This window comes from Anser brachyrhynchus, assembly GCF_964034855.1.
Source record: "Anser brachyrhynchus genome assembly, chromosome: 10".
Taxonomy (NCBI): Eukaryota; Metazoa; Chordata; class Aves; order Anseriformes; family Anatidae; genus Anser; species Anser brachyrhynchus.
Genome location: NC_137705.1, coordinates 16,086,812 through 16,114,808, shown reverse-complemented (window position 1 = coordinate 16,114,808; position 27,997 = coordinate 16,086,812). Strand labels below are relative to the sequence as shown.

Sequence of the window (27,997 nt, the reverse complement as noted above, 5' to 3'; positions counted from 1 at the left end):
ACAAGTGTCAAACAGCCTTTAGTGGCAGACGGAGAGGTGCTGCTGGCCCCACATACAGAAGGCCGTGGCCCGAAACACCCGGCCCTTCACCGAATGTGCACCATCTCCTCCAGAAAGGGGGTTTTCATGCAGCCCGTGCACAGCTGATCCATCCAGAGCGGCGCCTCGTGCTGCAGAGGGGTGCGCCGTGGGTAGAAGGTGAAATTCACGTCGTAGTTCAGCAGGCAGCTGATGGACGCCATGTAGATATCGGAGAACCGCACCAGTCGGCGGGAGAAGTACGTGGGGTTGTGGAAGGTGCGGAAGATGCTTCCGAACTGGGGGTTAAACAGGTTCTTTGTCAGTGACCTGAGAGAAAAGAGAGAGAGGTGTAGGCAGAAGGCACTCATCAGGCTCGCTCCCTGCCCAGTAGGGCCCGCTGGACCAACCCCTCCCAGCACAGGCTGACACCACCTCCCCTTTCCCACCCTGCATCTGACCCGTCCCCACCTCTCAGGCTGCGGGATGGCACCGCTGCACCCCACCCGACACAGGGCACCAGGGAGGTGGTGCAGACCACCAGCTGCAGCACCACTTTCCCCAAAATGGGTTACCAAACAGACCCAGTGCAGACCTGGGAGCCTCCGAGAGCTCATGGGCAAGCAGGGCAGTCACTCACCTGATCTCCTGTCGCTCCTTCATCCACTCCAGCAGTACCTGCTTCGACTCCGCGTCCTGATACATCTGCAAAGACAACAGCAGCAAGCACCAGGTTACCTCAGTCCTGCGAGCCACACCTCAGGTGCCCCCAGTTTCTACCATAACTCCTAAACCCACAAGGCCTCTGCACTACCTTTCTTTGAGCAGAACGAGATGCTTTTTGAGAACACAGGCAAAATAGCATATCCTCTGATTCCCACACTAAGCCCAAGTCTCAGACACAGAAAGGATGTTGCCCACCCTGCTCAGACAGGAGCTCTTTACCTGCATTCTCTCCAGCAGCCCTGTCAGAGCCTGCTGCCAGGTCAGGGAGTGCATGTACTGCTCCGTGTTTATGATCCGAATCTCTGTCTCCAGTTCAGGGACTATGGCTCCAGTCCTCCAGCCATGACGCAGCATGAGGTCCTAGAGGTCAGGGTGAAAAAACAACCACAAGTTCAACGTGAAGACTGAAAGCTAAATACAACCCTATTTCCTAGAAGAGTGGTCTGTTCCCATCGCAGATCCTCAGGGGACAGGCATTCTAACAGTCTGGTTTGGGTCCTGCCAGTAACACCCACCTCCCAGGCACCAGGATCAGCTGCATGAAGCACCCAGACATGAGGGATACACATAAACTGCTCTCAAGTTCACAGATCGGCAGTTGTTCTCTAACCATAAGTACTTCAAGAGCCCTTTCTCCACTGTTTGCTTCTGCATGACAGCAGAGTGAGGGTGCTTATGTCCTGTAAGGGTCCCAAAAGCCACAGCCTGTGGAACACCAAGCACTGCATGCCAGAGACACGAGCACTCAGAGCAGGGCACTGCCTTACTGCTTTTTACTCACCGCAAGGTCACTGTACAAATGGTCACCAAAGTAGAGCACCTTAGATCCACGCCAACCTGTGAGCCTCAGAAAGTCAAAGAGATTACCCTGCAAGTAAGAGGAGAACAGAAATGTGGGTACGGGCCAAACTCCTTCATCCTCACTGCCTGGTACCGGGCAGCCACCTCGGCAGCACTGTCCGTGCAACTGGATGTGCCACTGTACCACGGCACGCTGATGTGAGCACTCTCTTGAGATGTCAACCTGCTCACTCTCCCCCACCTTCCAAACCCACAGGTTTCTATCCTTCTCCATCTTATCTCACTTTTTTCCCCATGTAACAACCTCCCTGTGTATCCCTCAGCCTTCCTCAGGCTACAGAAAAAAGCCAGAAGTTCCTTATACCCCAATAGGCAAGGGGAAGTTGTGTGCACTAGGGCACAGCAAGTCAAGGGGACTGCACGGACCAGGAGGCAACAGAAGGAAGCAGCTTAGAGACCAAAAGGGAAAGACACCTAAATGAGAAAGGCCTGACTGCTGGCCAGAAGGAAGCCTGAGTGTTCTGGGGGTAGGAGTTGCTGGGCTCAGATAATGAGGATTTCACCTCTCAGGATACACAAAATCACAGAATGTGAGGGATTGGAAGAGACCCTGAAAGATCACCTAGTCCAATCCCATTGCCAGAGCAGGAACACCCAGATCAGGTCACACAGGGACGCATCCAGGCAGGTTTTGAACATCTGCAGAGGAGACTCCACAGCCCCCAGGCAGCCTGTTCCAGTGCTGTCACCCTCACCATAAAAAAGGTTTTCTCATATTTAAGCGGAACCTCCTATGTTCCAGCTTGCACCCACTGCCCCTTGTCCTATCATTGGGTGTCACCAAGAAGAGCCTGGCTCCATCCTCCTGACACTCACCTTTACACATTTATAAACATTAATAAGGTCACCCCTCAGCCTCCTCTTCTCCAAGCTAAAGAGACCCAGCTCCCTCAGCCTTTCCTCGTAAGGGAGATGCTCCACTCCCCTAATCATCCTCGTGGCTCTGCGCTGGACTCTCTCAAGCAGTTCCCTGTCCTTCTTCAGCTGAAGGGCCCAGAACTGGACGCAATATTCTAGATGTGGTCTCACCAGGGGGAGGAGAACCTCTCTCGACCTACTACCCACAGCCCTTCCGATACACCCCTGGATTCCATCGGCCTTCTTGGCCCCAAGGGCACAGTGCTGCCTCATGGCCATCCGGCTGCCCACCGGGACACCCCCAGGTCCCTCTCCCCTTCGCTACTTTCCAGCAGGGCAGACCCCAACTTACACTGGTGTCTGGGGTTGTTCTTGCCCAGATGCAGGACTCTACACTTGCCCTTGTTAGATTTCATTAAGTTCCTCCCCACCCAATTTCCCAGCCTGTGGAGGCCCCGTTGGATGGCAGCACAGCCTTCCGGCCTGTCAGCCACTCCTCCCAGTTGTGTGTCATCAGCAAACTTGCTGACGGCACACTCCATTCCCTCATCCAAGTCATCGATGAATATATTGAACAACACTGGTCCCAGGACCGACCCGTGAGGGACTCCACTGGATACAGGACTCTAACTTGACTCCGTCCCATTTAACCACAACCCTCTGGCTTCTTCCATTTAGCCAGTTTACAACTTCCAGAAAGGAGGGCGACAAGAGGCTGGATTAGAGGGCCATATCACTTGAACTTCCCTCTCTCGAGCATAAAATACAAGCCCCTGAGATCCCACTCATGCAGGACACCCACAACACAACTGCCACACAGCTGCACATCAGGGGACAGGAAGAGGTCAGCTTGGAGCCTGCAGCAACATCCTAGCACAGCAAGGTCCAGGGTCTCTAACGCTTGCCAGAAAGAATCAGAATATCACGAAAGAAGCCATAAATGCTGGAGACAGGATGGACTATGACCAGGATACACTCTGTCGCATCCTGAGAAACACACTTAGGCAACAACCTTGATGCCGTTGGGTGAGTGGGGTGGTGGGGGAGGACCACAGAGGACTCCAAAATCCCACCTCCCTCCCTCCCTTTTTCCATTCCCCAATGCAGCACTCAGCTGGCTGAGCAACCCCAGCTACAAGATGTAGGTGGTCAAGAGCAGAATTTGATTCAGCATGGATGAGGCGCACCTTCTCGTCTTCTGAGGGAGTTGCTGACCCAGTGAGAAAGTTTGCACATGGGAGAGAGACTTTCTATGAGCTCTGCTTGCATGTTCCCAGCTCCTGGCTCTTGGCAGAGGACGGGACCATAGCGGAGTGCTTTGACAGACCCGCTGGACAGGCCAGAGGCTTCTGAACAGCACTGCCCAAGGACATGACCTACTTTTCTACCGCAGGTCAGGTCCCAGCTACTTGACTGCAACCTCACTAATAGATTCTTCCCGTGGGATCCCACAGCTCACATAGCCAGGAACAAACTGTCCTAAAGCCAGAGGCCACTTTTTCTCAGGGGACAGACCAGCTGCTAGGAGAACACCCCAAGGCAGCAAGTTCACCAGAGCCCATTCCTTTGGACACGCCTGTCTTTCAGGAAGTGGAGAAAGGGGAGCATGACTTCGTACCCTTTTTGATCACCCTTTTTTCTTCATTCTCTACCCCAGAAGTCACCTCAATGTGAAACCTCTCCTCACTTACAAAGACCTTCCTAAAAGTGCTAGGCAGTCTTTTACAGCTTTGTTAGCTCCTGCCACCTTTTCCAATCTTATGCAAAACGATTTGAAGTGAGATGTGGAAGACCTCTGCATACACATCAGATTGCAGACAGCTCGGGACTAGCACACTCTTGGGACCCCCTCCAGGACAAAGGTTTCAGGACTGGGACATAAGAAAAGCCAAGGGAAAAAATGCAGCTATCGGCCACTCTGGGCGACGTCAGAACAGAGCTCCTAAGGTGATGTTCACAGGGCAGGGGGTGTCCACTGGGTCTGACCCCTGCTACACATGCAGGGATGTTCTCCTGCTTCCCCTTTTCACACAGACTGGGCAGCAGTGAGGAGAAACTCAGCCTGGCAGAGAGAACTCAGCACAGGTCATCCTGGGCAGAAAGCAAGCACTCAGCACCCTAGCATAGCTGCCCAGCTCTGCCCCTTTCCCCTGCCCTGGGAAACCCTCCATCTCCAAGTGTATCTCCAAGACCAGCTAGGCTGGGCGGAATACATCACTCCAGTTATACACCTTTCTGAAGCACCACCCACACACAGAGCTACACAGGAAACCGTTTCAGAGCTGCAGACAAAAAGTTTTCTTATCAGACAGCTCTGTCACACCTCATTTCAGCTCTGCCTCCTGCAACTGAAAAGCTTTCCCACACCTGGCACGATCCATCTCCCACCACGCTCCGAGGTCGGTTTATCATACACCGACAGGCATAACACACCTCGGCAGGGCTTTCTGATATACCCAAAGACACCTTATCTTAATGTGCACATCCCAGCAGGAGCTGAGGAGACTTGTCAGAAGCTTGCAAATCCCAAGGCTATTGCTCCACAACCTGCCAAGAGACATGCTGAAAGCAGTTGGGGAACAATACCACACAGACCAAGCAAAACCCCGCTGTACACGGCCAGAAGGCTTCTCTCACTGCCACCAGCCCGCACAGCACAAAGCCTAGAGCATGTCTCTTTGCAAGTGCTCTTTAACTTTTCAAGGATCTATTTTTCACTTTTCAAACATCTACAAGTGATCTACAGAAGTGGCCATCATTTCCCCCGCACCATGACTAAGCAGATTTTCCAGTTTTCTCACTATTTTCAGGCTTTTCCAGTGATTTCCCAAACTGCAGGTGTATTATGAGTCCCCAGACTCTTGCTTCATACCCCTTACACATCCAGGTCACCTTACCTCTTTGTAGATCTTTCCTTTCTCCAGCTGGTTTATTTTGTCCCACTGCAGTGAGCCGTTATCATCCAGTTTTCGAAAAGGTCTGGAAAAAAAGAGGGGAGATATCCACTTTTGATTTTTAATGGTTGTTACCCAGTGACTAAAACATTCAAATCAGAAAACTTGTTTATCTATATAACAACTCATAACAAAAACACTATATGAGACGTGACCTTTGGGGCCTTCTGCACTCTTCTCAGGAAGAAAGTGTGAGAAGGAAATATCTTTTCAGACTGCTTCCATTGACTGCAACCGTTTTATGCCAATGGTTAAACACCTAATACTAAAACAAGACTTCCTCTGAAGCTGTAAGGCCAAGGCTTTGTCCTGAAACGCTTTGTGTCCTGTTCCAGCCAGGCCACCCCCAGCACAGCAGAGATTGGAATGTCTTAATGGGATAAAGCAGTCTGCAGATGGGAAACAGTCCCCATGCTGATCTTGGCAGCTGACCTGAGGTGCCCACTGTTGCTCCTGAGGGCTTGCCTGGTTACCTTCCACTTGGACAGAAGAAACAAATCAAGGCTTAAGTTATTTGATCACCGTGAACTTCTATGCTTGAACAGAGTTCTACTTCCTCTTGGAACGTGAGGCCCGAACTGCGAGCTTTGGGACCAAAAGACTTCACATGAAGCTGCTCCTGCTGCGAGCATAGTGCAGCCTCATCCGGCAGTACCGTACAATCCTGAACTGCCACAGGGCAGAAGGAATCCAGCCTCCCACCACAAACTCTACAGCCTGGGCTAGAGGCCTCCCAGAGCACAAGTGATCTCCAGGGCATACCTGCATTTCCCCTCAGAGAAAGCACTCCACAGTTGACTACAGCTCACCACCAGGAGGCTTCCCCTCACCTTGGATGAATGTCCCTGTCATTCCACTGGCTTATTATGTGAGTGGACCTTAGGCACCATGCAGCCATATGCTTTAAGTCTTGGAGGAGCAGGTCATCGTCACTCCAGGCCACATCTCTACAACATTTCACCCACATCCCGTGGACAAAACCCTTACCGGTCAGCACAAGTTTTAAAAACAGTTCATAGATTTACTCCTGCTTATGGTAGTAGCCTGGGAGGTGGGCGAAGAAAATACAGAAAGAGAAAACAGCAGTCCTCTCCCTCAAGGGCCAAATACAGTAGTTCCTGGCCAGTCGTAAACTGAGGCAACAAAGCAGATACAAGTTCCCCAAACCAATAAACAAAAGAGCAAAGTGAGGATAGCAACCTGCCTATCAGCCGGCTCCTTGGCAGCTCCTAACTGACCATGAAACCCAGCTGCCACGTACAAAGACTTTCAGAGCTGCCAATTACAAAGCAGCATATATCCACTAACTAAAACCACAGATATTTGCTTTCAGGAACTGGAGAAGGAAAGATTTTGGCACACTCTCAAGACCTAGTGCCAAGAAACAGCCAGATGTCATACATACCATTCCACTTCTTTTCTTTCTAAAGATTTAAAAATCTAAGTTAAGCCCAGGCCACAAAAAACCTGTTGAAGCTTAGGATAGCTAGTTTTAAAAACATGCTTTCTGCTCGGCATTACCCATGTCATCTACTTATTCCCTGACTGGTCATTTTTTGTTGACTAAGATGAAAGCCTCAGAGAGTATCTGAAATGACAATGGAAGGCTGGATATGTACTGGATCCAAATTATACTTAGGAAACTATAAACCACTCTTCGGGGAGGTAAGAGGAGCCATTCACTCCAGGTACTGGGGCCCAAAACCTCAGGCCCACGTGCAGCACTGCAGTATTGCCTTAGGACACATACTTCCGCCGATCAGTGAAGAAATTGGGTTTGTCGGCTTGCACAATGACCATGTCAAATAAGTCCCGCCAGTTCTTGCCAACCATATGTTTCATTCCTTTGTCCCTAGGGGAAAAAAGGAACAGAAATGTTAACGGAACCCTTTTCAGCCAACAATGCATCTTCACAATAGTCTGTCCTAAAACTATTCTCATTTCAGCAACAAAGAAAAAAGCACAGCGATTTCTGAGTCCCACTAGGGTGTCTGATTGCATGGAGGACTGATGTAGCACTTCGACCATTTCCAGGTGTCCCACCCTTTCTCTCCCTACCAGAGGAAGTCCAGAGGAGTCTGTGATGCGGCACAGCTGCCAGAGTTTGGAAGTGGCAGTTCTGTAACATTGTGGCCAGTCACAGACTCATAGCTTCTCCAAGAAGTGAAAGTTGGTTGTGTAGAAAGCGGGGTGCAATGTTCACCACAACCGGTTCCTCCAGAGTGTTCTCACCACTATTGCCAGAAAACTCGCTAGTGTACAACTTTCAGAGGAGAGACCACACTGCAAAGGTTTTGCTGTGCTGTGGTGATGCATCAGTGGGCAATAATGGTACTCACACAAAGCTAAAAGGACTGTTTGTAATGAGGAAGAGTTTCTTCTTGTGGTTCACCAGTCGGTTTAGGACAGCATAGATTTCATCACCGTGAAGAATATACTGTTCTATATTGGAATAAAACAGACATCCATCAATCAAGAAATTTTGGCATAGATCATGACCACATTTCTTAAAATAAATAAATAAAACCAAAACTTGGCCCTATACCAATAGGGCTGCAAAAGAACTGAGCTAGATCCATCTCAGATAGGACAGGTAGTGAACCACTACGGTGATAAAATGGCCTTCCTCATCCTCATCAATCCCACCTAGAGAGATGAAAAAGACTGAGGAACTGAAAAGGCTGGCAATGAAGAGGGTTGATCCCAAACTGTCACAATGAACAGGCACAGCCATTCTAGGCCATGTTCCTACCAGAATCTTTCTTTCCTCTGAATGGAAGCCTTGCTAGTCTTCCTAGACAGTGCCTTTGCACATTCACACCATGACAAGGACTGTCACCCCTCACTTAAAGGCAGAAGGAAAACAGAAACACAAGCAGCGAGGTAGCTCTTAAAAACAGATCCTCCATCAGACCCTAAATATAACCTGGTCCTCAATGTCACTCTACCCATAATCAAGTATTTTATTCATTTCTATGTCCACCTCACTCCTGCGACTTACTGTAGGATCTATGCAGCAATCCTATGCAGAATGCCACATAGTATAAGACACAAAAATAGATCTGGCGCCAGAGCTCTGCTTAAACTCACCCATATCTTTTTCAATCCATTTGTACATCACTCCTTTCACATGCACATCTCTAATAGCATCCTAAAGAAAAGGATAGGGAAAAAGTTTCAGTTTTACAAATAGCATTCCTGCTTCCCAACATGCAAGTCTATTGCCACCGTTGAGGAGCAATACAGTAATGACATATCCCCTCTTCCTGTTGAATGCTACATCGACACGAAGCAGAGGACTTGTACAGCAAGGCTCACTGCCATGCTGAAAAGAGCACAGTGATTAGCCAAGCTGACACAGTATAAAGAGAAAAACCTCAAAACCTATCTATCTGGCTGGTCTTGGGAATCTGGAGAGGTCCCAGTCAACTGGAAGCTGGCAAGTGTTGTCTCAGTTGTCAAGAAAGGAAACAAAGACAACCTTGGTAATTACAGGCCTGTCAGCCTCACTTCGGTGCCTGGTACAGTTATGGAGAAGATCATTCTGGGAGTTATTGGAAACCACTTGAAAGCCAATGCAGTCACAGGTCACAGCCAATGGGTTCACAAGGGGAAAGCCCTATTTAACGAAATTAATTTTCTTTTATGACAAGGTTACCCACCTAACTGACCAAGGGAGGCACTCAACGCAATCTTTTTGTATTACAACAAAACTTTCAGTACTGTCTCTCACAGTATCTTTCTGGAAAAAACATTCACTTTTCAGCTAGTGAAGTATGTAATAGGGTGGATGAACAATTGGCTGGTGGGTCAGGCTCACAGGGTTGTAGTAAATGGGGTTACATCAGGCTGGCGGCCAGTCACTGGTGGGGTTCCCCAGGGCTCTATTTTGGGGTCAGTTTTCTTCAGTGCTTTCATAAGTGATCTGGATATAGGACTTGAATGCACACTAATTAAATTTGCATGTGATACTAAATTAGGAGGAGCTGCTGACTCCTTGAGGGTGGAGAGGCCTTGCAGAGACATCTTGACAGATCAGAAGGCTGGGCAATCACCAACTGCATGAAATTTAACAAGACCAAGTGCTGGATTCTGCACCTGGGACGTGGCACCCCTGGCTATACAGAGAGGGGGACAAGAGGCTGGAGAGTGGGGAAAGGGGACCTGGGGTTCTGCTCGTCGGCAGGTTGGACAGGAGCCGTCAGCATGGCCGGGCAGCCAGGCGGCCAGCCCTGCCCTGGGTGTCTGAGGCACACACGGCCGGCAGAGGGAAGGATTGGCCTGCTCTGCTCCACTGGTGTGGCTTCACCTGTGGGCGGGTTTGGGCACCACAGTATGGGAAGGACATCAAACTGTTAGAAAGCGTCCAACGGAGGGCTACAAAAATGGTGAAGGGTCTGGAGGGCAACACACATGGGGAGCGGCTGAGGGCCCTTGGTTTGTTCAGCCCAGAGCAGAGCAGGCTGAGGGGAGGCCTCATGGCGGCCTGCAGCTCCCTCACGAGGGGAGTGGAGGGGCAGGCGCTGAGCTCTGCTCTCTGGGGACAGGGACAGGGCCCGAGGGAACGGCATGGGGCTAGGACAGGGGAGGGTCAGGCTGGGGGTTAGGGAAAGGTTCTGCACCCAGAGGTGGTCGGGCCCTGGGACAGGCTCCCCAGGGCAGTGGGCATGGCACCGAGCTGCCAGAATTCAAGGGGTGTTTACACGGCGCTCTCAGCCATCGGGTCTGGTTTTTGGTGGTCCTGTGTGGAGCCAGGAGCTGGAGTGCACAATCCTTGTAGGTCCCTTTCAACTCAGGATATTCTATGATTCTATGAAAGCACTACTTCCTTTCTACTCCTGAAAACCAGCACACATTTATGCACTGTTACCAAGGCAATCAAAGACTGCATAACTCCAAAACTGTTTACTGCCCCCAAACCTCTGTGGCTCGGACCTTAGCTAGCTTTACTTCCTTCCTTATGCCTGTGGAAGCTCTGCCAAATGTGATCCAAAGGATGGGAGCATGGCCGAAGTGAACAACAGCAGAAGCAAGCACTTGTGATTCCTATGGGCTTCCATGAGCCAGGGAAGGCTACTAGTCCGAGCCCCAGGTAGCCAGAGGGCACAGAAGCGTATATGATGAGTGCGGGAGGGTATTTTTTTTGCCAAAACGGAGCTGCCCACTTTTCAAGATGGTTTTCAAGTGAAAACAGATGTTGTTAAGGGTATCCAAATATCCTCTATTTTCCAGGCCAGAGGCCAAGATGCAGCATATTTTTGGACACACCCAAGTGAGATTTTTCACAAGTCTCCATCCAATGAGATATGCCAGATACCAGATACCAGACCATTTCCAGAGCAGCAACACATTTTGCAGTGTTTGCACATGTTTTCAAGGTACCGTTTCAATCCATGACAATTTAGACAGGTAAGCACAAAGGCTGCCTTTCCCCAAGATGCTTAAATCACTGCTACACTTGAGTGCACTCCTTTAGGAGGTGCCATTCAGACTGCATTCACCACTGCCATTGCTACAGTAACACTTGCACACACCACCCACCACACAGCCACCTGGTCTCAATGCCATGCTGGTGAAACATGCGTGTCACCCCAAAATCATTTCCTTCAAGGCAGGGAGAGAACCTGAGTTTACAGTTTAGGTGAGGGACAATGAAGGAGGAAGAGGCACCTCTGTATGGTGGAGTTTTAGGAGTCTCTTTCCGCTGTTTGGATTTGAATGGTAAAAAAGGCAGAGGTCACATCTCATTCACCATGAGACTGCCCTATTGAGCTATGAGACAGAAAAAAAGAGCAAGAGCGCTAAAAGGAAAACAACTTCCTCTTGACCAGCACTGGCACTAAAAGCAAGCAACGCCTGGGATTTGAGTCAAAACTACATTTACAGAGCAGAAAGATTCCAGTGTGCTCTTCCCCCCCAGCAATAATAACAAGAAAAAGGAGAGGGGAAAACTGAGTTTTCTGCAGGTAAAATCTTGATAGCCTGAGGAGGTGTCAAACAGGGCACAAAGATTCCTTCAGAGGAAAGCAGCTTAAGCTTTCTCACTTTAAAGATGCAGTGGCCAAACTGGTGCAGCAGGACTACAGGTTTACATGCCAGCTTCAGCCTTAACCACTGCCTCGGGGACTGCCCTTTTGACTCAGTACAGTGTCTCTAGCACTCAATTTGCTCCCAAACACACAGCACTGCAATTAGGATTACCACCAAGAAGTACGGAAGAGCATCAGGTTCAGACATGTCTTCCTTAACCTACTGTGAGCCTGCATTGCGATAACAACTGGGGTTACGCAAAGACTGACACGTGCCTGTGTAGGCAAAGGATCTCTGTGCTCATGTCCACAAAGCTTTTCTTTGCACTTGCAATGCAAGAGAAAAGTTTTGCAAAAATGCTTTTCTATCCTCATTGTCCAGAAAAAAAAAATTGCTCTGATAAGAGCACAGGCCATTTCCCACCTTTTCAGTAAAGGTTTCAGGCATTGGCACAGATTTTCTGTTGCACCTCATTTCTCTACCTCAGTCACTCCTTCAGGAACCACCACATCCCTCAGCAAGGATGCAAAGACAATTGCCAGGATCAGCACTCAGGAGCTTGAGGGCTAGAGCACACTCCTTGCCCTGTATTGACTTTACATTAGGCTATGGCAACCATCTGCCTGCTCTCAAGACTTCAGCTAGCAACAAGTCCATTTTGACCTTAAAAGAAGGCTCAGAAGACACTCTTGACAGAAGACCTCTGGAATCAGCTGTGTCCCCTCTTCTCATTTTCCCCACCCCAAAAGGAAAAACAAAAAACAACTACAACCCTACAAACATGTTCAGGTCTTGTGGGAAACAGGCTAGCATGCCCTTATCAAGCACAAACAGCAGGCCAGAACGCAAGCTGTAATCCTTGACTGTAGTGAAGCTAACAGGGTGGATCCTTATCACAAAAGCAGCAGCATAGATGCAGCACTTCTCTAATAAGAAGCCTGAACAGTGTATGTACGGGCTGCTGCTGGAAGATGAGCATAACATTCCCATGAGGTACAATCCCAAAATCCCACTCCATGGAAAAAAGCATGCAATACGGCCTTGGCTACCAGGGCCTACACCTCATCTGTCAACAAACGTCACCTAGGACAGCAGTCTCAAGCTCTTACATCTTGCCTCTCGCATTAACTAAGAAGCCAAACAGTACTCCACTCCCTCAGTGGTGACAATCCAGTATAGGCCTTTCAAGTGCAGGGACTGAAGCTGTTGGACACCGCTCGCACCTTGGAGTAATGGGCTCTTGAAAGCCACAGTCATGCACAGAGGAACACCCCAAAAGGATCAGACTACTCTGTGGATGCAAAGGAAGTTGGGGTGGATTTTCAGAACAGGCAAGGGCAGGTTTTTCATGACAAACCCTTAAAAAAGGCAAACTGTTTGGTACATGGTCATAACGAGCCTCTTCGAAAAATGAGGTATTAACAGGAGAACAGAGCTTACCACTCTGCAGGACCAGAAAACATTTACGCAAGCTTTATAGCATATTTCCCATGGAACAACCTTCAACTTAACCGGCCTAGGCACTTCTGCAAGAGATATGTACAGCAACACTAAATCTGTAGCACAATCACATACCTAACATGTTCTGAAAACACAGCTTTGTTTTCCCTGGCAATGCTCTAATTTAAAGGGGCAATAACACAGTCATATTAGACTACTCACCAGCAACCCTTAGGTTTGGATACTGCAAAGCTCACAAGCAAAAGAGCTCGCAAATCTGATGTGGTATGAGGCAGTCGACATTTTACTTACAGATATATCCTTGTAAAGATGGACCTGGTCAAACTCAATGCCGTGAGTTATGAAGTAATCGATGACTGAAGAGAGCAGCGTCATTTCAGGAAGAGAAAAAATGTCCATAAATTGCTTAAGTGAAGGACCCTGGAAAGCAAAAAATGAAGGAGATGCGTTGAACAAAAAAATAGTTAAGGAAAAAAAAAGAAAAAGCAAACCCAGAAAGTAAACCCTCCTCATGCGGTACCATTTGGAAGATGTTCTGGGCTAAGAAAAACACTAAGGTGGAAATAGACAATTACATCCAGACCAAGTAATAACTCACCTTGCGTTAGGCAAGGCTGCATCTCTCCCATATATTTGCTATTTTCTTAGCCTAACAATAAACTTATCAGCAGATCAACAGCAAAGTTTCGCTCCAGAGAGGCCACCCAATACAATAAAGCTTGTTTATTCAGTATGTACCACCTATGCAGAGGAATCTGGCGAGTCTCACCAGTAAACTGAAGTCAGGTTTTTCATTTTTCATCATTGAAATGCCAGATCAGCCAAGGGAACAGTTATTAAGATCTTGTATGTGAAAAGCAGTTTGGAAAGTAGACCTCTCAATGAACTCAGTCACCAGAGGTGCCTGGCAATCCTGCCACATTATGCCCACGCATGTGAGCTTTGAGCAATCCATGACCAACAGTTGCAAGTCTCTAGGATAATACTGGTCCACATCAGAAGGTATTTATTATAGCTGTGTGAAAGACAGACATCAAAGCAGCATCCAAGAGATCACAGAGGGTACACACAGTGGAGCACACAGAGGACACACGCTGCCTAATACAAGGGTAGAACGAAAGACTAGCGCTAACTAAAGGCAATATTGGGGCAACACAAACTGGGATCAAGAAAGAAGATGCAAAAGGGCAAAGGAATAACAAACAGCATTTTGCCTGGGGTCTGTTACCAAAAAAAGCTGTGATCAAAAGTTATGTCACTATGCTGAGGGTTATACAGTTTCCAGCCAGCCAGCACAAGACAACCTGACCTACAGCAAAGAGGACACCCTTTGGTTTGGGCCACTTACCAGACAACCTTGTAAAATGCAGATAACAATCAGACTCCTTAGCGCAATTAAGCAAAAATCACTGCGTGTCAAGCCAAGTCAGATAAGAAAAGAAACATTATCACTTCACAGAGTAAAAAGTCACTAGACATTTGAAAAATAACAGGCTGGCAACTGAAAGCCATGTATTATCTGTAAAGCATTGGACAGATTGTGAACCTGGACCACCCAATCAGTGGGGAAACAGGGGAGGGTCCTGGTCAAGAAATAAAGTATATAAACTGTGTTATGCAACTGGTAGGTGCGCTTCCATTTGCGGGATGCCCGCCATTGCAATCGCGAATAAAAATGCTACTTCACTGAGATCCTCACCTGAGCCTATGTTATTGGCCACAGAGTGTTCCTCACAGCAGATGACCTGTTACCCATACCCAGTTGGCTCCACCAGCATGGCACCGAGGGGAACAAGGTCAAAGATCCCTACAAAAGCATCACTTCACACCAGTTGCACCGCACCTGCTGACACCAGCACTCATCTTAAACTGGATGCTTTCCCACTAATGTGTTAGTGGCACAGACTGAGCAGACATTGCTGGATCAAAACATCATTAGTGTATGTACCTCTGCTCTCTCTAGGATCCACCTATTTGCTTATAAGGCTCATTACTTTTTAGGAGAGGAGATTTGAGAAGAAAAAACTGCTATCCCTTGGCCATTTCTGCGGCCAAATGTTACACTGAATTTTTCAATACGCAAAGTCATTTTGAAGTGACTGAACAAATGCACCTCACTGAGGAAAGAAGTGAATAGAACTCAGCAGGTACTGCTTTGCTCTATATCATGATCTGTCTGTAACGTCATTCTCCGGAAAACAGAATCTGCATACAAAATGCTGTTCAAATACTTTCCCATTTTGCTTTTACAATGCATTTTTTATCCTGCAGCATCGAATGGGCTCCCTGCAGTGAGACAAAAGTCCCTTCCATCCTTTTACAGGGAAAAGCAACAAATGAGATCCTGCAGCAAGGATGCACGGGAATGATCAGTCTGGCAAGCTATGAAGAGAGCTAGGACAGGGTATCTTCCTGATGCTAATCTCCCACAGCTGCACATGTCCAACAGCTCTCGCACCGTCTGCCTCACTATAACGCAAAGTCCCTTTGGAATTATCACTTGAGGAAGCGCAGCGTGACTCTGTCAAGTACTAACTACAGGACAGAAGAAAACACCTAACTGCTTTCGTATTTACAAGGAAATACATCAAGGCACCTTGGCACAAGCACCTGGTCACAGCTTGAAGGAGATTTCATGTTTGTATTTATTAAAAAAGAAAGGTTAAATATTACTGAGTTTGCCAGGAGTGAGGAAAGCTGCAGAGCAGAAGGATAATCGAGTGTGGATTACAGACAGATATCAAATTCTAAACAGAAACGTTCTATTTGAAAACTGGAATCAGCACTGAGCTATAAACAGTGTATATACTTATCCAGAAGGCTACTGCTCAGATTAATTGTTCCCGAGAGAGAAAAATCAAGAAGTGACATTGCTGAAGACTTCACACAGCAGACTCAAAGGGGTATTTACCAGAGGAAGCCTGCCTTCTTCCAGCTTCCCCATAGGCAACTGAACTAACAAAGGTCAAGAAACAAAGCAAGTCTTGGGGGAAAAGGATGTGAATGGCCCCACTTGCCCATAGCACCACACTAGGCACTTGAGGAAAACAAATCTCTCCGAACTTCCTCTTGCTCAGGCAACCAAAAGATTTCCACAGCTCCTACCGACAGAATTTCAGTCTTTTACGGTGACAACTTTTCTGCCTCAAAAAGAAAACAACCATGGATGAGGTGCACTGAAGAATTCTGAAGACGTACGGCAGGGATCGCTTTCACAAAGGAAAAAACCCTACCCAAACCCAAAGACTTAAAGGCATTGCAAGCACCCTGCTGGTACACACACAACCCCCCTCCCCCACAACTCAGTGCAAACACATCCCTGCAGGCTGCCCTGGTAGCTTGGGAGCCGGATTTGGCAAAGGAACAAGCAGGGAACATCTCCCTATCAGTCTCCAGAGCCATTCAGCTCTAGGCCAATAGCACTGGTGTTCAGAAATGCTCTGCAGATGTCTTTCACATGCTAAACTGCTAAATAACCTCTGGGGCAAATTCCCACTAGTACAAAAACACACACTGCAGCTCAAAAAGTACACACTGCAGCTCACCAGATACCACGCTTCTCAGAGTGGAAGGGAGGCTGGAGTCCTTTACATGTTCATACAATTCACTCTTTTCCTATCTGATAAGAGTTGCTGCTTCACGGCAGTAAAGGGCTTACAATACCTTGCCGTAGAAATCGCTCATCTGGTACAGAGGGATGTGCTGGGTACCTCCGTAGAGCTCGATTACCTCCTCATCCGGCACTGGTTTGAGCCCCCTACACACAAAACAACAGGAACAGTACGTCAACAATCACCAGCCTGCAAAGAGCTACAAACTGCAGAGAAAGGCAAGACGGGGACAGACAAGCTCATTTCTAAAATTCACACATTTCTTTTGCATGGAAGAGACAGCCAGAGAGCCAGACAGCTCCGCAGTTCTAAAGATTCACATAAAACTTTCCCCAAGACATTTTCCAAATACCTTGTTCATTCCTTCAACTTAATTGAGGGGCTTTATCCACATTCCAGCAGAGTTCAGACAGGTTTTCCCTCTGTCTGCTGTCAGTCTGCCCCGCCAAATAGGCCCCCTGGCCTGACTTTGGCAGCACTGGGTAACTGTAGTTTTGGCAAGGTTGCTTCCATGACGTTTATCACCATTAAATAAACAGGTGTAGGAAAAAAAAAGCTTCCTGAAAAAGAGATTTCCTACCTATTCAGTTTTCCTGAGCAAAACAAGTCCTTCACTAACAGACCATTCAACAGGGATTGCTGTTTTCCCCCAGATCCACAGCTAGGGCTGGTTGTACAGTCCTTATCGTTCAGCCTTCTGACTTCTGCAGGTTTTGCCTCTTGCACAATTTGTGATAGCTGTTTAGTCAAGCAGTCAGCAACTTTCTCTCTCTCCTTACCTATTCTGTCAATGTAGAGCCTCTAAGAAGTTAAAAGTTGCCTAAGTTTTGCTCAAAAGCAAAGCACAGTTTAGGAAAAAGACACTTCAGGAAGAATGGTTACAAAAGGACACTAGGAAAAAAAAAAGTTTAAATGCATTTTTCACTAAAAATCTCTTTCTAATGCTGCAGTAAAATGTGTGGTAGTACCAACCCTCTCTCGCCTCAGATAAAAACCTAGCACTCAAAGAAGCCAATTCTCTCTGATTATGAAATTCCTTTCTTAATATTCTTAGAGTGTTTACTGCGACTGAAACTTAACAGCAAAAGGGCTAAGTTCAAAAAAAAAAAAAAAGCCATTGGCTTCCATGCTCAGGAAATACAGCACAGATTTACAGGAGCTTTGCTACAGATATCTATGATTTACTACTTCTAACACACCAACCCCACTTCGCACTGGGGCAGGATCTTCTCCCAGTCACCTCCAGCCTCAAAAGTTTTTGGAGGCACCATGTGGAAGCAGTCCCTTTGCTCTGTGCTCTTTTAGTCACTTATTCTAAACCACATCCAGTTCTCCTTGGAGAACAACAGAGGAGATGGGAAAATAGGACAAGCTAGGCCAAAAACTGAGCCCAGATTCTCAGGCATCATTGCTTTAGTGACATGCCTGCACTGCTTATTTGCACATCCACACCACTCTCCTCTTAGCTCCGTGACGAGGCAAGGCATACCACTGCTGGGATATGCTCCTGCTCAGAGAAGACAGGCACGTACGCGGACCGTGTATGGGTGAGTCCTTCCCTAGCTGCACTGTTTACTCATAGACAGTAACCCAGCCACGCTGCAGCTGCAACTCAGACGTTACACGCAGTACACGACCAGATGTGTCATTAACCATTACAAAAAGCTCCAGGTCTTCCCACCTACACTTGGCTTGAAATCCTTGAGAAAAATAACTCCCTGAAATTATATGCCAGGTAAGCACTTGAAGCAAGTAGAAACAGGATAAGCCAGACAAGACCATACTTTGCACAAAAAGAAAAAAAAAAAAGCCCATATACCATGAACTATGATTACTCAGATTTAGTAATCTACACCTGCATATACAGGCATGTAGAAAATGCTTTTGAGAACTGACAGACCTATATGCTGTCCCAAGCTGGACATAATGGAAAGCATCGATCTTCATCAGAAGACTCTGTGATAATGGATAGATATTTACAGTTAGAATCAGGTGGGTTTACACTGAACTTTTATTGAACTTTCAAGCTGTACACACGTTATATAGAAAATAAATTTAAACACAAATATCCCACATCTATGTATTTTACGCTATACTTATTTCCCAGCCACTTTTGCACAAACTGATCCAAACTGTGACTTTTTAGAAGCCTCTCTGGCAAAAGACCATCTTTCCATAAACTGAAACACCGCTGCCTGTTACGCTCTGACAGGTATGCAGTTTGTGGACACGGACGCAGTTGAAAAAATAAAGGGAGATGACAATGTTTCTGTGACTCAGACAGTCTCCTCTCATCTCCTTTCCAAAAGCACACACGTTCCAAAGGATATGCACAAGGGATCAATTTCTCATCCCATTTATGTTAAACAGAACTAAGGGGGCAAGTCTTGACTTAGAGTGCAGCTGTACCCAGTCATTTTCTTCACACAGGAACCCTTCCCTATGTTAATTCTTGCCCTCCCTAACAGACATTTAAGCTAAGATGCTCACAAGCACGCCAGGCTAGTAACAGTAGAACTTTCTTTGAGGTTTTCATACCAGGCTCCCCTATTCGTGAGAGATCTCTTGCCCATCCATCTTCCTGAAACCATAATACAAGTTCTCAATGCACAGAAAACAGCCTCACACCAATCCAGTATCACTCTGCAAATAAAAGCAGGACACAGCATCAAACTGTTTGTCCTGTTCCTACCATAGGGTGAGGTAATTGATTCCACAGAGCATTCACAACCTGCAGGCACATTCTTTTATCTCTACACCACATCAGTGCAGCCTGTTACACTGTAGGCAGACCTCCCACTAGTTTGCGAGGAGTGCAAGCAAATATGCTGAAAGATTGACTTGGACAGGCACTACCCAGGTTTTCATGTGTTTTAGAAGCTCTGATCCCAAGAAGAGAGAATTCTCACCTTCTACTCACTCAAAGAGTACTTTGCCTGGCTAGGCTCGTCACCTCTGTGTTCCTCTGATATACTGGCAACATATTTTAACAGAAAGAAACTTCATTTTCTCACAGATTAACTTCTTACGTTGTAAAGTCAGAGGCATGAGCTATCTGCTGCCATTCTGTCCCCTCGGTTAGGACAAAAGACGGGGGAAAATTCTACAAAGTATTTTCTTCATTCCCTCCTTTACCCTCCCCACGGGAGAGCAGCACGCACATTGCAGAGTGTACTGCCTGCTCCCCTGAACTTGCTCAAAGCTCGACAGAAAAAAAGCTACTGCAAAATGAAGCAACTTTCTCTGCTGCTCTCCCACCCGACTGCCTGGCTGCAGCAGCCAGCATGACATCACTGGGCATCAGGCTTTCATGGAATGGGTCCAACGCGCTGAAAAAGGGTTAAAGCTTGCGCTTTGCTCGCCTGTGCTCCTAAGAAGCATGCATCTCAAGTAGCTTGGATCTTTTTCCAGGCAGTCCTATTATTCGGGGTGGGGGGTGGGGAAGGCTTCCTAAAGCGCTCTCCTGACAAGTCATCTCTATTATTAGAGCAAGGCATAACGCCTCTGCTCCTGGCAAGTACTTGCTGGAGATGCAGGACTGAGGTTTGTTGTTTAAATTTCCTAAAAGACAGAAATGATCACGCAAATGTGCTAAATTTTCGATTAATTAGCTTGTGGAAATAACTGACTTAAATTGGCAAGGCTGTTTACCAGAGGTCTTTGCTAGCACGTCCCAGTCTGCTAGAGGCTACGCAAACATAAGACACTTTAGCCTTGGGATGTTTGTAAGCAAGAACCACCTACAGAGCAGAAGGCATAAGCACTCGGACTACATATTTCACTGATAGGCTGGTGATCAACGTTATTGTAAACAGTGACAGAAAGCATTTCCACTAAAACCAGAACACAATGGAAGACAAGGCCCAAGAGGCTGAACTTTGTACAGCTTACTTTTTGTACATCATAGTGAAGTCCACGTATGGCAAACCCTGGAATGTAGTCATACTTCCCAAGCCCTTCCGGATACTGGGAAAACAGAGAGCAACATCGTAAGAGACATAAGGATTGCTTATCAACAAAATTATTTCACCTATTGAGCTGGCTTAGGCCTACCAGTCCTCTCACCTCAGGCATAAACTGACTAAGGAACATATGGACTTCATTTTGCCCCTTCAACAAAGCAAGTGAGTGGAGAAAGACATAAAGGATCAGGAGCCTCCAGAATAGTTCCTCCCGTTTAACGGTCACTAACATAAAATTAACAGATTTGCTCTGGCAGTGAGGAGACTTCTAGTAAGCTTATTCAATGCATGTATTTGGCAAATCAGTGGCACCGCAGAGCCGCTCTAAAAGGAGATGGACACGACTAGAAGAAACACAGAGCAGACATCCTGTTTGCAAAGGTGGCTATTACTGGACACACTCTACAGTGTTACACACATTAACTTGCACAGGTCAAGTCCTGTACAGCTTCAGTGCTGGCCCACACCTCGTTTATCCACCCTGTGTACCACCGAACCAGAAATTCTGTGGGCACGATTTCCATAGTTAGGGAAAACAGAACAGATACTTTAGACTAAGGCTCCTGCTCCATACTTATAAAACCTCAGGAATGTAGAGCATGGTAAATTGTCCAACTGCAAAATCATTCCAGACACAGACAAAACCTTCTGCAATCGAAGACTGCGAAATGTGAAATTTACCTCGGTAAAACAAGTCATTGCCACATGTGCACAATGCTGCATTTTACAAGCATGGCTGGGGGGTCGAAAAGAGAAGTGAGATGAATTGAACGGAAATCCTTAGCACATCATTACCTTGAACTGTTCTATTAGGATGTCTCTGGCAGTGTTGAAAATCATAGAGTGCAGTAAGTTAGAATACTGTGCTAATGTGTAATCGTAGTCAAAGCCATATATCTCAACATCGCCCAGGCTGATCTCATTGTTAGCGTAGATGGCGGCTGGGTTCAGGAGACTGCAGACTCCTGGTGGAAGCAGATCTAAGAGGAGGGAAAATGGAAAGATTAGAGAAACTGAGAGGAAAACCAAAATTTAAACTTTCGATTCTGGGCCTGGCAGCAGCAGGAAGCATGACACTGCAGCAGCAAAGGAGCACAGTGCTGCAGGCAAAGCCTGCCCCAGTTAGCCCACACACATAACCCTCCCCGTGAGAAAGCACACTGTGAAACCTCTGGCTGTGTCTGGCGATTGTGCTAACCATTTTAACAGTCAGACTGACTGTCTGTGTCAGGAAGACACAAAACAACGTCCTTGGGCTCTGGCCTACCCAATTTTGACCAGCAATTTTCAAGCGTCAAATTTCTAGCTCACAGCAACAGCGTTTTCAGCAGGCTCACCGATATGAAAGGCAGCTGTAATGCATCAGCAGGAAACCATATGCCCCTCACTTCAAATGTGAGCAACACAAACAGGAGAACTCTCCTCCCTGAGGAACCTGGATTCCTTCAAATTGGGAATTCTGAGGTCTGCCTTTTGGGATTTGTTTCCCACAGAAGTAGCCAGACTTCACGAAACAATCCTTCAGGTACCGCCAGGGCATTTTTATTTTCATTATAATGGACAGGATAAAACGAAGTTTTGTACAAACACCAACAAAATGTAAAACTAACAAACAACAAAAACACACAAACAGGGAAAAAAAAAACATTAAGCTATGCTCTTGGAGCGTGTAACGCTGATAGCAGTAAGTTATCTGCTCTCCTCTGATAAGCAGCTGTGGAAACAGCTCAGCTGCACACTGTTCGTCACTCCAAAACAGGGGTTACTGCTTGTGAATAACACTTTGCTCCGCACACCACTGGCAAAATGGGGGTTTAGTGAGCCAGCAGCTGAACAGCCTCGATGTCCTTTTCAGAGCCACTCCGGAGAGCCGAGCACTTGAGCTACACCACAATAGGAGGGGCAGGAACAGACCCTCTCCAGGCTTCCCACTCCACAACAGTTGTCCATTGCAGGATGACAAAAAGCAATAAAAACAGTTCCCTGCAGTAGGTTCCCTACTCACATCCACATGGAGGGACAGAGAGGAGGAGGAGACATTTCCTCCCCCCTCAGAGACAGGTAATTTTTTTCTTTGAATGACAGGAAAAGCACAGACATTTTCCAGATCCTACACAGCATCAGCGGGTAGGATTTTTTTTTCCCCTTCCTACCTTAACTTTTGGCTTTTAGCAAGAATCCCTGGGTTGGTTCTTTAGTGCTTCCTTGCTATAAAACCAAGTCTCATCTGAATCTAGAACAAAAAAAATATTAGAAAATGATACCAACCATTCCCAATTAAGACTTTGCCTAAAACGATTACAGAATTTACAAAGGGTGCTTTAGGTAAAAGCCCAACGTACATTTGCAAGCACTAATCCAAAGAGGCGACCAACGAAACAGGATTCAGACATGATAACATTAGCTGTTTTCCAGGGGAGAGGTGCATTACAAAAACACACCCAACCCTCTCTCCTAGCTCCCTCGCCTACAGCCTTCAAATGCGCTCCACCAGAGGAGAATTACCGGGAGAGAAGGCAGCAGTCTGGGGCCGGAGGGCCGACCGAGTGGCTACACAGCAAGGAGAGCCCCGTTTCAGTCACTCTGCTGGCGGCAAAGTTCCTGGAAGAGGCCGAGGACAGTGGATGCAATCAGAGTACTTTCCACTGGGACTTTAAAAGATAGGGAATGTAAATAAGATTCAGATGATCACAACTTGCATCCTCTCATCATAAATGCTTTCTGCGCCATAAACAAACAGACCTCCATTTCCTGCCCTCACCTCCAGATAACTTGTGGGAAGATCTTTTTCTAAATCCACGCTGCCATTTGTAGGCTGTTATTATTTTTCTTCTTTGCAAGGAAAACAATAAAGTCCTAATCACACTGCCGTGCAACATGCAGCGCTCTCCTCTCCTAACAAAAGCACACTTTTTAATGACAAACGCACCCCACTTGCTACTACCATGCCCCTACAGAGAGATCAAGCTCCTCCAACATTTGCTGCTTGCTCGAAGATTTACAGCACATTTTGGTAGACCCACTGGATGAAGTCATGCTCCTCCCTGCCCGCCTCAAACGTACAGGGCCCCTGTTGCTTTCCAACAGCCTCCAGGCAGGCTAATTCTCCTCCACTCAGACATTTGGTCACTAACTTCACGGCATGTTCTCGCTGACCACATGAAGGCCAAAGAAAGGTGCATATGCTAGCCAAAACGCTTTAGCGCCACAGCTTCCCGTTACCACGTTCCCTCCATACGCCTCCTGGAGCACCACGCGGATATCTGTCTCCTTGCTGCCCTGGGGGCGATGCGAGGGGCAGCAAGCTGCCAGCTCTTCCTCCTCACCCTGCCAGAGACCCGGCAGGAGTCACCCTGTGCTCGGTCTTCTCCTCCACGGCCTGTCCTCGTTTCTGGAAATCCCCAGGTTCAAATAACTGCAGGGAAGAGCCTGTACAGGATCGCTTTCAATATGACAGCCCTCACGTGCCTGGCTTAACAAACCACGTTTCAAGGCGTTTGGGTTTCTGTTTGTGTATTTATTTTTATTATTATTTATTTTTTAAGATAATCAGCTGGGAGGTTACAAATTCTGGGCGCTTAATCAAGCCCTGAGCTGCTGACTTGGACGCGGCAGCTCGGTTCCCACGCGGCACGTAGTCAGCCCGGGATCTTTGCCTCTATTTGTGTGGCAATCGGCGACTCAAAGCAAGCAGACACCCACCAGAGCCCAGCGAGGGGGAATTGCCTTTTTTTTTTTTTTTCTTCCCACAACGGCTTTTGCTTTTCCTCTGTAAAGAGGGATCGCTGGGCAGTTACAATAAATGACGGCAAGAAGAAACAAAGCGCAGACCGGTTTGGGTTATTAAAGAAGGACGGCAATCTCAGCCGCTTCCTCCGCCCGGGTGGGACAGGCGCGGCAGGCGGCGTGGCAGCCCGTCACTGCCCGCTCAGCGCTTCGCCTGGGACGCACCGGCTCAGGGGGAGCCGGCGTGCGCACAGCTGAGCACGGAGGGGAAAACCAGCCCTTGCAGCAGACACAGCCCCCTGGAATCTGCGCACTTGCACAATTCGCTCCGATGTGCAACTCCGACGGTTTTAGGGAAGTGTCTGCATATCCCTGCGTACGCACGGCTCGGCACTGTCCAGCTCACTCCCAGCTACCGGGCACGAGGGAACCAGCAGCAAAGGCAGACCGCGAGGAAACGTGCTCGGACACGAGCCTCTTTTACAGCGGGGTGTAAGCGCAAGGCAAGCGCACAACTGCTGTGGGGCGCTGAGCAGCTGCTCCAGTTGGAGGACCTTTGTGGCAGCGTAAGTGCCTCTTCGCAGGCAGTAGCCCGCGATTGTTATAAAGCACTAACCCTCAATCCCAGCGTGACAGCAGAGAAGGAAACAAACGTGGGTAATTAACCGTGAGCGACGGTCAGAGACTTCAGGACTCCACATGGCCCCTTCTGATCTGAAAAACAACCCGGTCGGAGGTGCCAAACACGTCCTGCGTTCTCCTCAGCTCCCGGGGGCACCGCCAGCGCAGCAGGAAGCACTCGCTTTCCCTCAGCCTCAGATCCACAGCATTAGTGAAGAATAACACATAAAAAAGGCACCTTGTGCCTATCCCTCCCACCCTGCGCGCTCACAGAGCTCTAACCCCGCAGGTCTGCCTCATCCTGTAAGACTGACGAGGAAAAGAGCGACACCGACAAGTAGATGGCCACTATGCTCCACACCACGAATAAAAGTTCCCTTTGCTCACGTGGACTTGCTTTCTAGAGACAAACTGCCAGTTTTTCTCCTTTCCATGCACCTCTTTATCCTTTTGAAGTGTTGTTTTGTACCAAGTCACAGCAATTCCTGCAAAGCATTCCAAAAAGCCCAAGCAGATGCCTCAACCAAGAGGACAGGCTTTGCCTAGGCAGACACAAGTATTATTTGCAGAGCGCTAACTTACAGAAGAACTGCGCTAAAAGAGTGCTGAAAGTTACTCTGGAGCACTAACTCGAATTCACGCCATTATGCCCAAATATTTTGGGATTTCTCTCCAATAAAACCTATACAAATCAAATGCAATATTAAAAAAATACTGTTTTATTCCAAAATGACATTTAAAAATCTTCACAAAGGCACTAGATGAATGTTCTTTATGCAGTTCTTTACTAGAAAAAATACTTTACGTTAGGAAAAGCTGAACTTGGAAGTTCACTTCCAGTACCGGCTGCTATTTCTCATTTCTGTTCCCAGCTCAATCTAGTAGGTGCCACAACCTGCAGAACAGGCACGCTCCCCAAGCGATCTGCATGGCTCCCATTATCGCAGCACCAGGCTGTCTCCTGGCTTGGTAGAGATTGAGCCCCTTAAATCTTTGTGCCTGCTTGAGATTAGCAACACAAGCAGAATCAAAACGTGCTGGCCTGCAAAAGCCACCTCTCCTCTACGCCAGTCACCAGCGCAGTGACCACGCAGAGGTGCCATCCTCTCTCTGCTCACTGCTGAAGGCGATGGGCACACGCTGCTGAGCGTGGCTTGCAAAGGTATTTCTTGGTCTGTACAACGTGAAAACAGCAAGGACTACCTCTGACCTATGCCCTCAGCATTAGCAAAACCTAACCAAATTCTCACCATCTGCACTGCAAACTTCTCGCTGTGTTCAGCGGTTCTCTCATTTAACCACTCAACGCCATGCGGAGACAAGAAGTTAACAGTTCTTTCAAAAGCTCCTCAGGAAAGCTGATTTATTTTTAGCTACATTTAAAAGATCTAGGAAAAAACACACATTTCCTCACAGCCAAACCTTCACTTGCTTCCCAGATCCACTGGGTTTCAGGATGGGATGGGATGTTTCCTAGACGGCAGGACTTTGGACACTGCTTACTAACAGAGACTTATCGGCTTTCCTCGACACTTCAGGTATCATCAAAAATACCGCAAGTCCTGGTCAACCCCACCACTCTGACATACAGTCACCCTTGCCCTTCGGGCACACGAAGTGCAAGCAGCATTCTCAGATTCTCAGATGCAATGAAGTTTGGCCTCGAGGGTCAGTCTTGCAAAAGGCAAGGGGCGGGATGAGAACGGCGTCTCCTGGGCCGACCAAAGGGGAGGTTTTACCTCAGCAGCACCTTTTGCCCAGCTTTGGTTTCTGTGCCACCGCACCCGAGCCTGGCAGAACACAGAAGGTGGCATCACTGGGATCTTCCTGAACGCCGTACTGATGAATCAAAAGCATGACAACGTTTTCAAGCCCATAGCCCAACCACGCTCACTTTTACATCAAAGCTAGAAATCAAGAGCAAAGGAGAAGACTGATGATGCCACATTTGGCACATCTCGGCTGAGTCGTAAAAGCCGCAGTTAAAACCAACTTGGGCCAACTTTATTTATGCCCGTTCTTCGCAGGACTTGAATAACAGCACAGTCCTGAAATTTTGGTTTGGGGAGCTGTTATTTAGACAAAGGACGGCCTTCTTATTCAACATGAAGGTTTGTAAAGAGACTGCTCTGTAACACATGGGCACCTCCATCCAACTCCATTTTGCATTTAACCCTGGAGATTAATTCTGCATCTGGAGCGATAAGTGCATCATAACCACTTGCATCCCAAGGAGCGTAACGGTGTGAATACAACGGGCTTCACCATCTGCCTCGGTAAAGCGAGCACCTTCCCAAGAGCCAGCGACACAGCCTATTAATACATCCGCATTTATGGCATCAGCACGGCCATCAAACAGAAAAAAAAAACGTCTTTGAGGATTTTAGGGTACAGACAGCAACAGAAGCCTTGGAAGTCGGAATTTCTTTCCAGCAGTGGGGCTAAAAGTACGGCCTAACAGCATAACTTCTGCGAGCACCCCTCGCTGCCTGCCGCGGCTCGGGCGGCGGAGCGCGAGGGGCCGTGTGCCCAGCGGGTCAGAGGCCAACTTCTTTACGCTTCCATGCCATAAACAGAGCTTTCCGCTTTATGTCAGACCTCGGGCGCTGCAAGGCGGGGGAAGAAGCGGCGACAGAGGCTGCCAGCCCCAGAGCAGCAGGACGGTGCTCCCAGATGCCCGCGGCCGGCCGCCTTCCTCCTCCGAGCCCTCAGACCAACAGGAGCTAACAGCGAGCTACCGCACGGCACAGACACAGTCTTTGTCTGGCGCCTTCAGAGCCGCAGGCGGCGCTTACCGTACACCAGCTTCTTCATCTCGTGGTACCGGGCCCACAGGTAGCTCCTGGTGTCGGCCCCCTCGGCCGCCGCGGGCTGGCTGCCCGCCGCGGGGCCGGGCTCGGCTCCTCGCCGCGCTCTGCCGCCGGCCGCCGGCTCCCGGGGCTGCCCGCGGCCGCCGTCCCCGGAGCCGTGGCTGCTCCCGCGGCGGCAGGAGGCGGCGAGGAGCCGGGGGGCCGCGCCGCCGCCCCGCAGCGCTGCGGTGCCCAGCGCCGCCATGGCCCCGGCCGGGCAGAGGGACCTCGGGGCGACCGGGGACGGGACCGGGCACGGCTCCGCTCCGGGCTCCGCTCCCCCCACGCCCCGCTCCCCTCAGCGCCCGTCGAGCCCCGCT

General features: G+C 48.3%; 1 protein-coding gene across 1 annotated transcript; it reads right to left on the bottom strand.

Annotated features, from left to right (window-relative positions):
• Position 1: 1 nt before the first annotated feature.
• NT5DC2 (5'-nucleotidase domain containing 2) lies at positions 2–27,979 on the bottom strand. The gene is made up of 14 exons (XM_080606447.1): positions 27,624–27,979; positions 21,277–21,461; positions 20,411–20,485; positions 18,420–18,475; positions 16,572–16,665; positions 13,200–13,328; positions 8,508–8,568; positions 7,757–7,859; positions 7,168–7,269; positions 5,361–5,442; positions 1,526–1,612; positions 964–1,104; positions 659–723; positions 2–348 (listed from the first exon to the last, which is right to left on the bottom strand). The coding sequence occupies exons 1-14, from the start codon at positions 27,880–27,882 to the stop codon at positions 87–89; spliced, it is 1,701 nt and encodes a 566-aa protein (XP_080462573.1). The 5' UTR covers positions 27,883–27,979; the 3' UTR covers positions 2–86.
• Positions 27,980–27,997: the final 18 nt, after the last annotated feature.